General features: G+C 38.9%; 1 protein-coding gene across 1 annotated transcript in view; it reads right to left on the reverse strand.

Annotated features, from left to right (window-relative positions):
- Positions 1-1608: 1608 nt before the first annotated feature.
- mcoln2 (mucolipin TRP cation channel 2) overlaps positions 1609-12246 on the reverse strand; it is a 16819-nt gene continuing 6181 nt past the window's right edge. Inside the window, exons 9-14 of the mRNA XM_058638431.1 lie at positions 12112-12246; positions 10532-10633; positions 10129-10251; positions 6309-6515; positions 5659-5792; positions 1609-2573 (exon numbers count right to left, since the gene is read on the reverse strand). The exon at positions 12112-12246 is cut by the window's right edge and continues 15 nt beyond it. Coding sequence (XP_058494414.1) covers positions 2537-2573; positions 5659-5792; positions 6309-6515; positions 10129-10251; positions 10532-10633; positions 12112-12246 — 738 coding nt within the window. The 3' untranslated portion in view covers positions 1609-2536. The remainder of the gene's footprint in view (positions 2574-5658; positions 5793-6308; positions 6516-10128; positions 10252-10531; positions 10634-12111) is intronic.

Genomic DNA, 12246 nt, shown 5'->3' on the forward strand with positions numbered 1-12246 from the left:
ATCAACAACTTTGTGGTTTTATAGAGTCAACGGAATGGAAGGTGTAGTTCAACCGTCTGTCAGGCAGGGGCGCTGCAACAGTAGTATAGAGTAGGCTGATCAGGCACATGGGGGCCCCAAGATGAGAGGGGGCCCGTAATAAAATGTGGTTGATACAGTGCAAAATCTGTACAAATCCATTTCATATGTAACAAATTAAGATCATTTTATTTTGTTATTATTATTATTATTGTCATGATATAAAATAGAATAAATCTAAACTCAAACTGGGACTGTTAGACTGAGTGTGAAGTTGAAATGTTTGACAGTATTTTCTACATGCTGCACTATAATTGAACTTTATTTCATTATTATACTTAATATTAGTTTTGTTTGTAGTAGGTGCAGCAATATTGAGATTCTGTAACAATTCTTAACTTATTCTTATTTGAAAAACAACACTTCCTTCATTGAGGAAATGATGGGCCACTGTTATGTTTACACTTGTGTCTGTCTAGTCATTTAAACTTGTTAATAAATGAAAAACAATTTCATGTTTTTTCGCATTTATTTCCATACGGAAAATGTACAGAACCGCTGTGAAGTAAGTTTTTTTTTACAAAATGCAGTGTGAGCCGACTAAATCAAATCAATATTTGATGTTACCTTCAAAACAGCATCAATTCTTCTTGGTACACTTGCACATATGTTGTTGTTTTGTACACAAGAACTCTGAAGGTAGGTTGTTCTAAACATCTTGGAGAACTAACCACAGGTCTCTCTTCATGTAATCCCTGACACACTGGATGATGGGAGATTAGGGCTCCGTGTGAACCATACATCACTTCCAGCATGGTTCTGTATAGGCCGTGTACGTTTGGGGCTGTTGTCCTGCTGAAGAATACATTTGTTTTCTCCATGGTTGTCATCAGACACACACAGTCCTCAGCATTCCCACCCATGCATGTTCTAGTCTAATGTAAGATACAGAGGCCATTCTGCATAATGTTGATAGTGTAAACACACGTAAGCTTTAATATAAGCCATATCTGTATCTTTATGCCCACACACCTCCCACACTCTCAACAGTTTGCATGCATTCAAACATCCCATGAAATACAACACGGACAGCAAATTAACAGCTTCACCATTTTCCCTGAGACTCTGACATGACATAGATAACCAGGTTCCTACTTTGCTCACTTGGGAAAAAAAACAACTTTGAATGAGCATACAGTATCAGGTCAGTTTATAAATTGTCTTGACAAATCAAAACAAGAGTTTAAAGTTGACCAAACACACTCAAGTGACATAGTGCACAGATAAATCTCCTTCATGTTAGATTATACGTTTTGTGTTCTCTGCCATTTCGACTTCAATGCATTGCTTACTTAGACAGCAAACAGGAATTACAAACTGATTTGTTTTAATGACTCATGTCCTTCAAAAGGAGCACTGAAGTCCGTTGACCTAACACACAGATTAGCTGAAGAGCAAATCCGCTGCTCTTGTTTTTGAAAAGGGACTTGATTTTTGCCGCATCTGCTAAAACTTGAGTCACACGTTGACGTGAGATGTTGCCAACATAAGGGCAGTATTGCCACATAGGAAAAACACAACTGTATGTGGTGGCATTTGACGCTTTTATCGGACGTTTTAACCCATACAGACTGAAATCAGCCAAGAGACCTTTTTGAAGTCATTACACTGCAAAGAGGCAGCCGTGATAGAGGCCTCATAATAGATAAACTCATGTCAGATCAAATTCAAGAGTTTAAAAGAAAAAAAAAAAAAACATGTTCCTTTGATTTTTATCAGGTGAAAAACACAGTAGTCACACTCCAAGAGAGAAGTCAAGCTCCAGCTTGTTGTAACATCTTAGTGTTCTGGCAGATTAATCGAGTCATGCTCTAGTCAGAGTGAAGTCATTCAAAACCCCCTCTTTCTCAATCTTTACCCAGCTGTTAATGTGTTATGAAACACTGATGCTTCCAAACTGCTTCCAAATGTCCAAACACAGAAGAGAGTCATTATACCGTGGTGTCATTGATTAACATTTTATATCCGGTTTACAGGTAATACAATCATTTTGTAAATAAATTAATCTTAACGGTGTTGCACATTTGCAGGAACAAAAGGAAACACAATACATACAGTACGTACAATACTGACTTCACCTCAATCTCCATTTTAACACTTGACAAACTAATCCTGCATTGCATCGACCCAGTGATTGCAAAAACAGTGAATCGACTTATTTGGCAACTAATGCATATACATACCTAAAAAAAAAGGCCCAGTAAACTCATCCCAAATCTCAGGAACAGTCAAATAACATTTGACACTTTTCTGGTCTTCGTACCAGTTCCTGCTCTTCAAACTGAGCTTCACATTCCTGTTTAATGGAGGGAACTCCTTTCATGTTGGACTCAAGGGTATTGCAACATATTCCATAGAAGTCTCAGCAGAACCATCCAAAGTGCTCATCAGTCCAGTTCCCAGCACCCTCCTCTTCCTCCTCCTCCCTAAACCTTCTCATCAAGAGGTGGGAAAGTTGTCAGCCAATTAGTATGACGCTGTCATTTTCAGGAACTCTGCAAAGACATGATCGAAGAAGAACCATGAGCACATGAATATCTCATCAGTTCTGTAGATAAAAAAAAAGAAACCATGTATGTATTTGCTTAAGTCACGACAAAGCATGATTAACAAATACATCAGTCAATACAAACATGGTAAACACATTATAATTGTTTATTATCTGTGATTCTTTCGGTACTTTCTCCATTAATGACTTGCTTTGTCTATAGTAAAAATCAGCTCAAGTTTCCCACAGCCCATGTAATTAAATTAGGGATGGTTCTATAAAACTTTTTCTTGTCCAATACTGACACCAATCACAACCTTGGAATATACTGGAAATGATATCAGTGCCATAGTGTTGATTTTAAATCATTTTACATTTTTAAACTACTAAGCTGTTAAAAAAACAAAACATTTATGCCAAAGCATCAAAGCCATAACCAGTCATTTCCAAAACATAATGCTACAACTGTGCCACAAATACCCTGTGCTTGGTGAAGCATTTTTAATGTTGTGTTTATTTAGGGACAAATGGCCCAAAATCTTGAGATACTCAAGTTTACTATCAGGTGTGACAATGAAATACATCAAATGTTTAGCATCTCAGAAGCCAAAGGTAAATAAGGTTTGAACAAAAATGAAGAATTAAATGCCAATTAAATAATTAAATAAATAATTAAATAATCCTAAAATAATGCAGCTTTAATAATGTAAACAGAAACCCAACATTTGTCATCAACATTGGTGGAATCAGTATGCAACGTCACATTTTTCCAGGTTCAGTGTGACTCTACCAGGCACGCAGGCGCGTTCTGAGTCACGTTTTTGTGTGGCTGACGTTACATCCAAGTCGTTACAAAGGTCACAGCAATTCAAGATTCAGCACAACCCATTGTTTACCGTCAGGACTGCCGAGGTTTCTTTAGCAACATTGTTTCAAAGTCGCCGTTGAAATGATCTCATGCACACTTCATCTCCAGTCCATTCATACACTTCAAATCACCACATGCATGTTCCCTATTCTCTGGAGATTCCAACTGTGTGAAGATTTGGCCACAATACGACATATGAGAGGCTAGTTTCCAGGAATCTACACCAACTGTTAAAATATCAGAGTCTACCAACAGTTTGAGCCAAGTTTGCAAGTTGCATCTGCAGCAAATACATTCAAACAACAGTTCAAGTGCTGGGTAAAACATTCAGAGTAATGCTATTTTCATTTGAGTGACTAGAAACCCAACATACTGGTCCCAAGTAACACTTTTGAAACCATTTCCTTAAATGATGGCTTTCCAAACAAGATTAAAAACGTATTGCACTGGTAGAAGATAACAGTAGGAAGAAGCTAATTGTTTGCAGATGAAATTTCATCCTGTGAAGGCACTGAAATGTTTCTGCACAGCACTGATCTAATTTCTGCGAACGCAGCAAGAGAATAACTCGCAAATGAAATTTTAGTCGGGACAGAGGCAACAAATGGCTCCATTTACACAATCTGTAACTTGACAAGAGCTCTCCTAATGACACAAGAGAGTCCACCAACTGCAAAAGATGCATGTTCATTTATACAGAGACAATGCATATTCAGTTGCCAGCCTTGCACTGTTACGCATTATGACATAATGGCTGTGTAAGTGAGACTACCCTTCCTGAAACACTTACAACACATCCAGAGCAGGAACCTTGGATGGCTCTGTGATGGTTGTAAAACATGCAGGAAAAGACGGCAGAGTTCAAGGGCTAATGTCTACTAAAACAATAGTGATGGAAGAGGCTGAGCAGTGAAACAAGAAACGGTCTCTGAGCCACATTATGTCATTCCAAACTTATGATATATACAGCCAAGTAAACTTTTAACTTGTTAAGGGGTTCGGCTCATTTTCACTGATTACATGACTACAACAGAAGAATGACAGAAAATTAATTTTGTACTTAATGGCGTCATGTTTTTGAAGGAGAAGGATGTTGATGCCAACATGAAAACCTCATGCCCATTTACAGCCAAGCCTCCGGCTGAACATAAATTGAATTCATCCATTAAGGGGAAATTGAATAATTTATTAAGACATTTGAATGAATCTTGAAAAATGCAGAGCTGAAAATCAAAGATGGAAACCACAGTCTAGTGAAATGCAAAGTGCGGTTAAACCTTAATCTATAACCAATAAACTTAAGCTCTAAGTAGTGCATTACAGTTGCACTGCAGTTGGACAGAGTGAGAGAAAGGTGAGACTTATTATTCAGATATTATCAGAAAAAAAATGATATCAAATCCTACATAAATCTACACACACAGTAATTGGACTTTACTACTGTACACCACTGCAGTTAACCATTGTCCCATCATCATAAAATCATAACTCTGTCCAATCAGACACTGTGCTTCAACAAAACTTTGGTAGCTCAATTCAACAGGATCCTAGTATTGACTGGGGTTTATTTGGGAGGTAACACAGTAAAGAGGGGGGGATGTAGAGCAATGTCCCAGCGTTTCTCTGTAATCAGCCCATCACTGGGTGTGTCTGCATAGCTCTCACCACTAATTTCATTGCTTTCAGACCACGTTCAGACTGAGCCAAACCGGAGCGTGGAGGAAACTCCACTGCAGTCTGCTGCCTGAAGATGATAGAGTTTGGCTCACAGTAAAAAAAGGAATGAGTAGAAAAAAAGGGGATGCATAGAGAAACACAATGTCTTGCTAAAGCTTGCTACGCTAGGGACAGCTGACAGAGCATGTTAATATACTATCACGTGATCATTTCAAAAATCAAATGACTTTTTTACTCATTTCTAAGCAAGGTGGATCGATAGCAGGAGCTTTTACTTCAAAGCAAACGTTGTCATTTGTTAAAACTTAATTAAAAGTACATTAAACACAGTACTGCCCATGTTTGTTTGACTAAGCTGACGCTCTGCCAAGTGTAGTGCAGAAATGATCATCTAGCAACAATGAGTCACCAAAAAGAGCAATAATAACTCTCCGGTTTCGTGTTTGCAGAGTGAAGCTCCCAGTGCGGCGCAAGTGTGTGTATGTAGATGGGTGTGTGAACAAAGATTAAATATTGTGTATCAACATAACTGTGGCTACTGTCATACCGTTCACAGCAGCAGAGCACGGTGTTTCTGATGTGAACATCTGTCAAACTGTTTTCCTCAACAACAGGGAAATCTTTCTGCTCTGTGAGGAACTTCTGCAAGTCTGTCAATGGGAATCCATCTCTCTGGTAGTTCTGTTAGAAAAACAAAAGCAAGATTCAGGTGTACTGTTTTCCTGGAGTTTTGTTTCAATGGTAGTTATTTGCAATTTTAAAATATTGCGGAACATTTGATTTCAAACTACCAACCATTATTGGTAATGCAGAGTTCCTTATTTTTGCCCAAATAAAACCTCAATATCAGGGAACAGAAAGAAGTGAATTCTCACATGACACCATGAAATTGCTATCCATTTGCATATTCAAACTAATCTAATAGTTGTAGCTCAAATTTGGATACCTGTATTAAAAAAAACGAATACTAGAAATTTCTGGTACAAATTCAGCACTAATATCTTCATAACTCCTCAGCCCAGGGATTTGGTTCTAAAAATGCAGCCTCAAGTGCTGCAGAAACATATTGCATCCCTTTGCTGTGAATCAGTTTTACCTGCCACATTCAAATGGAGTCACTAAGATTTGACCAATGAGCCAACAGCTTAATTTCGGAAGAATGTCCTCAAACAAAGCAGTTTCAGCCTCAGCATGTACCTTGATGGTCTCGTAGGCATCTGTGATGAGGGCGATGAAGAGTGACAGAACCATGTAAATGAACAGGGAGATGAAGGAGTAGAGATACACCCGGCTAAAGAGCCACACCAGCGTGTTTGTGTTCTTCAATTGGGCGAAGGTAGAGAACATATCGTCGCCGTTCACCAGAGAAAACAGGCATTCCGCCACCAGACTCAGGCCCTCAAACTAGGACAAACAGAAGAAAACACATAATAATGTCACATAACATATAAAAAATGGACATAGCCACCAGGGGGCAGCTCCACTGGTTGCAAAAATAACTGAACTCCTCACTAAACTTTTTCCTGAGGACCAAATGGTCTCAATCACTCATTTCAGGTCCTCTTCACTAGCACATGATGTCAATTTTGTAAATTATGTTTTATTTAGAGGAAAAAAGACGATAAAGCATGGCACATGTGAGTGGACATCAGTGTGATTGAGTGCTGATATCTGTGAACGTCCAGTTTCAAACACAATCATGGCACCAAACAAATTGTAAATCTCAAGGGTCAAGGCAGAATTTGCCTATGATTTGATGACAAGTGATGTGCATTTCACAGCAAAATGATCTTCCACCACAATTTCAAAAACCAATCTGTATGTGTAAAAACCTCAACATGTCCTGTTCCCATTTCAAAGTAGCAGCACTCATGTTTCACTTCCCTGAATCATTTTTTTTCCCATTATTATTGTGGCACATTTGCAACAGGACTGACTAATGTGCAGCTTCCTACAGCAGATATTGTAAACAGTGCTGTACAGGAAGCAGCCAACAACCAATGTAGCCACCACACAGTGCACATGCAACTATTGTGGACACAGCCAGAATAAAAGAAAATGAAGAAGAAAATAAACAGCTTTATTTTAGCTGTCCCAGACCTTGCGACATTCACAATTGGTGATGATGAGATGTGAGTGTTTATAATTACTAGATTCATTATTTATATATATGCTGATAAATTATAGCCAATGCAGGGGGTGGGAAACCTGTTTCCTATCAAGAAGAGCCACTAAATTACTGAAAATGTACACACACAGTATCACTATCTTCTCCAGTGAGATGGACGGAACTCCCTTTGATGAGGCATATGATGTCAGATAGTAGTAATGATAATGTGACTAACAGCTGGTTTTCCAGGTTGGGGTCAGTAGAGCAAACTGTTCCCTTTTTAAAGCACCTGCTCATAGCAAGTTATTGCCCCAAACAGATTTTACTGCACATCTCCTTACAATGGAAACAACAAGATGGAGGTTGTTGTGACTCGATTTAACCTCACTGTTGTTTCCACTGTAAACAGCTCAAAATGTGCTCAATTCTTTCTTCTTTTTTTAACTTTACTGGTCGTCCTGAAATGTCTCACATCACAGCAGGCTTTTTCCACAGGAGAAAGATAAACAATTTAGTAATGAGGTTTGAAATTGTCCTTTTTCATCTCTGCGAGTGTGTCCCTGTAAACTACTTTTGTACTTTTGTTTCCAGTTCTCCAGAAATGACGAGTGGGAATCTACAACTGTTTGTCAGTCATTGAAAATTCTGTCGTGCCTTTGTTTGACCCAGTGACCAAACAAAACAGACACCACTGACTTCAGCAGCCCCAGAAGCAGATAATCCTGACAAATGAGAAGGAAGAACTATGAATTATTGAAAGATTTGGAAGCAGGAAACAACACGTCAGTAGTAAAATAATTAATAAGCTTACATGACTAATTTCCCCGTGTTAAGCAACAGGTTATGACCTAATGCTGCATGAGCCATAAACCTGCATTTGTATATGTGTTCAATTCAATTGTATTTGTATAACCCCAAATGGCAACATAGATTATCTCATAGCACATAGGAGAGAAAATGAAAGAGGCAGGAGCAAAGTGAAGAGAGAGAGAGAGAGAGAGAGAGACCAGCAGCAGATGTATGATAGTATTAGTAAGTGTTGGCTCCTGCAGAGACAGTAAGAATAAGCAGGAGTTGTAAAAAGCCTGGTACATCATAGCGGTGGACTGATGAAGACAGAAAAGCAAACCAACAGACAGATGTCTAACAAAGCCAAGTTCTCATGGGTGAGATATCATCTAAAACCAACACCCACTGCGACGATATGGATGCAGGGCAGAGCCCTTGAAGACGTGTGGTAAGGCAAGTCCTAGAACGTACTGTTTATTCCCTCAGTAAATACACAGGAATCCTGGAAGAGCTGAAGGCACTCTACACTGCCACGGGGGCTCCCCTGGCTACCACAATGTAAATATTGTGACCCAGTCTCAGTAGACTGCAGTGCTGGACATACAGGGAACTGAAAATTACTTAGCTGCACTCACTTCCACTTCTGCTGATGACAGATGAAAATGAATCACTATCAGTCATTTCCACTTTTCAGTTTAACATTATCAACGCAGAGCCAGTTTGGTCAGCAGGCCCTGGGTGGCTGATCTCAGAGCAGCGGTTGGATTCTAAACAAGGCAGAGCTCATCGTCCAAAAGACAGATGTGAGATAGACCGACTTCCGTAAATAATTTATCTTAACAGGCAAGGACAGCTAAACATACACAAATCTTTCCTTGCTGTTAACAGCATCTGTCCTTAGTGGAAGTTGTGGTCCTGTTCAGATTGACCTCAGTTGCAGTTAAATTTTGTCGTTTTCTTTAAAAGCATAAGGACATTTTTAAATCTTCTTTTACTTTGAAGACAATACGTGTTGTTATTTCTTGAAATACCATATTCTGTTATTTATTGTAGCTTGCACATGTCTTACTCTTGTGTGTGAACATAAAGTTAAACCAATAAACTTAAAACAAGATTGAGGATGTCGTTGCATGTCACCCATATCTATTTCTCCTTTTTCTTTCCATGGTGGGTACAGACAATATTTGCATATAAACGTCAGTGTGGCAAGAACTTAAGCCCTATGTGAAATTTTTAGTCCAAGTCTAAACACCTACTCCTAAAGCAGGAGAGTGGCCATCACTGAAGCCAGAACATTACTGAGCAAAATGTATACTGACACCTAGTGACTATACAGTATACCTACAGACCGACCTACCTCTCAGAACACTGAAAGGACGAGGACAATCCTGTACAAAGAAAAGGCCATTTTGTAGTTTTTTGTTATATTATAAAAAGAAAAAATTCTAACTACTATTACTAGTGATTTGATATATTGATTACCTAATAGTTATTCTGAATTACGCACTGAGTACAAAATGTCTAGATGACGATAAACCTTGATAGATATTCCACTGCATGCTACTTTTGTATTCATTTCATTGGCCATTAACATTTTTAATGTTACTTAAACTGTTAATTAAGATTTTAATTTCAATGTTGAATCCATAGTCCATTACTTTCCATCTTGCATCTTGCAAATCTATTTTTTGAGTGTGTGACTGTGGAGTGCAATGGCCACTTTCCAATGTTCATTTCACAACATGACATCACTTTGCATTGGTTTACATGAAGAACAGGAAATGGTAGCTGAGAAAAAAAATCTTTATAGTCTATACACACACCCTTAGTCTACATGAACATTTGCTTTTTGTTTATCTTTCTAAAAGCATATGTTCTACAGCTCAGTGTGTCACACAGCCACCAGGCATAGGTTGTTACAACCCCTTGCCTCCCTCCCTCCCTCCATGTTGCTTCTTCTATTTGGGTAGACATCTGATGCATGGCCTTTACTGGCCATCAGAGAACTTTAAACTCTGGACACAGATTAACCGCTGTCCCATAAACTCATAAACTCACTTCTCTTATCTAACATTCATGTCACAGCCAGTGCTCTCCTCACACCAGCTTGTCCTTTACCTTCTCATGGTATGGGCCCAGTACGATCCACCCACAGAAGGTGTAGCCGAGGTATATCATGCCAGCACAACAGCAGAAACGCAGGACCTTGGGAAAAGCGGCTTGCATAGTTAAAATCAGCACCTGCAATAGAAACAGACAAAGAATGACAACAAAACCATGAAACAAACAGTAAAATACAGGGGGATTTTTGTAAGATCTCCCTTTATCATTAGCTATATATGGGAACTGGAATGCCAATGGTTGGGAACCTCAAAACTAGGCACAGTGGCTTTTGCAAGGGGCCTCAAAAATCTCAAGACATACCACTGGTTGTTTGCTAAACAGTTCATTCAGATATTTGCTAATCGATACCGCTCTAACGTTGTTGTTCAAGGATGAAAGGTTTCAGACTCAGACTCACATTGTATTTCTGAAAATATCCCAGGTACCGGATCACGCCGACCCACACCATTAATGTAGATGTTCCCAGGAAGATACTGCACACGTCATAGCTAGTCAGACTCTGAGGGAGGAAGAGAGAGAGAGAGAGATTATAAGATTAATCAAGTTTGCCATTAGTCCCATTAGTCTGTTTTTCTGTCTCACTAAGAAATCAGGCCTCAGAAAGAAGATTAGTGGGATTTAAATGTGTTCACTTTAAAAGCTGCAACATGTAACCTTTGATGATTTTTGCTGTTGATATTCTGTCCGTTACGTATTACGTTTACCAACGTAATGCTGATGTTGCCTCTGTCTGTCTTGGCAAAAAATAAATCACTTGCTGTGTGCAGCACGGGAATGTCACTGGGCAACACAAGATCTTAACACTGAGAAAAACAGAGAGCTGTGTGGAGCTCATAAGGTTTATCAGCATTGTGTGAACTCATTTGTCTAAATTAAAAAGTTACACAATACAGTTTTAACTGTAATTCTATTTTAATAGGTGGCTCACCATTTGTGGTAAAGTGTCACATGACTGGATTACATAAACAGGTGAAAGTACAATGTGGAACATCATATCATTCTTTAACTCTGCCAAAGGTTATTGTTTATTGTACCGTCTTTCTGCAGGATTACCCAAAAACTGCTGAGCTGATATCCAACCCAAATCTTTTTCTTCTTCTTTTGGCTTCGCCCTTTATGGGTCGCCACAGCGAATCATCTGTCTCTGTGTCCTCTTCTGTTACACCAACTGTCCTCATTTCCTCCTCAACTACATCCATGAGCCTTCTCTGTGGTCTTCCTCTTCCTCTCTTCCTGAGCTGTCCCTTGGATATCCTCATTTCTTACCCCGTCTAATTTTGTTACATTTTTGGAATGGCTTGAGTGCACTTTTTAGTAAATGTATGTTATTTTTGTTTTGCCGGAATGTTTTTCTTTTGTAATAAAAGTCACCTTAGTGAGCAAATTCAGGGATCTACTCTAATCAAGGTTGTCTATATTGAGAAAGATCGTAAATGTTTCCTGTTAAGCATTTCTTTATTAACAGGGACAACTTCCCCTTATCGCCAACCCAATCTGATACGTCCACAAAGGTTTTCCTTTTTAAATCTAAGCCCTATCATAACATTTCTAAACTTTCTTCTTTTTTTAGGGCAAACAAGAATTGGCTGCCAAATTGTTCATTAGACAAGAACATTTTTTCAAATGCAAACTAACAGCTTCCTCTTTAACAGAGGCTTCAGTCACGGGTGTTTACTCCCCTGTCTGTGGTGGTTATAAAAGGGACAGACAGGTTAAAATATAAAGGCCTTTACAGCATCTACGCAGAATGTTTGCTGACAAAGAGGGTATAATTCAACAGCTATTCCCACAATCTTACTTCTCAGTAGCTTAATCAGTAACAGGGTGTAAATTCAAAGTTGACGCTGACTGCTGTAAACTTTGACATTTTTGCCTAACCCGCTGTAGAAGTACACATGACAACATGAACATCTCCTTGACATGAGCCGTTCAGTAATACCTTTGAACAGAAGTTCACAATAAGTGTTGAAACTTTACCTTTGCTTGTATTTCCATCTTTAGTATGGATCCAATTATGGCCATGAGGTCACTGATGATGACAAGCACATACCAGCCATTCAGAAACTCCCGCTGATCGTCCTCACACACTTTGCGATTATAGTTCTCATGGAG

Source organism: Solea solea, chromosome 9 (assembly GCF_958295425.1).
Source record: "Solea solea chromosome 9, fSolSol10.1, whole genome shotgun sequence".
Taxonomy (NCBI): Eukaryota; Metazoa; Chordata; class Actinopteri; order Pleuronectiformes; family Soleidae; genus Solea; species Solea solea.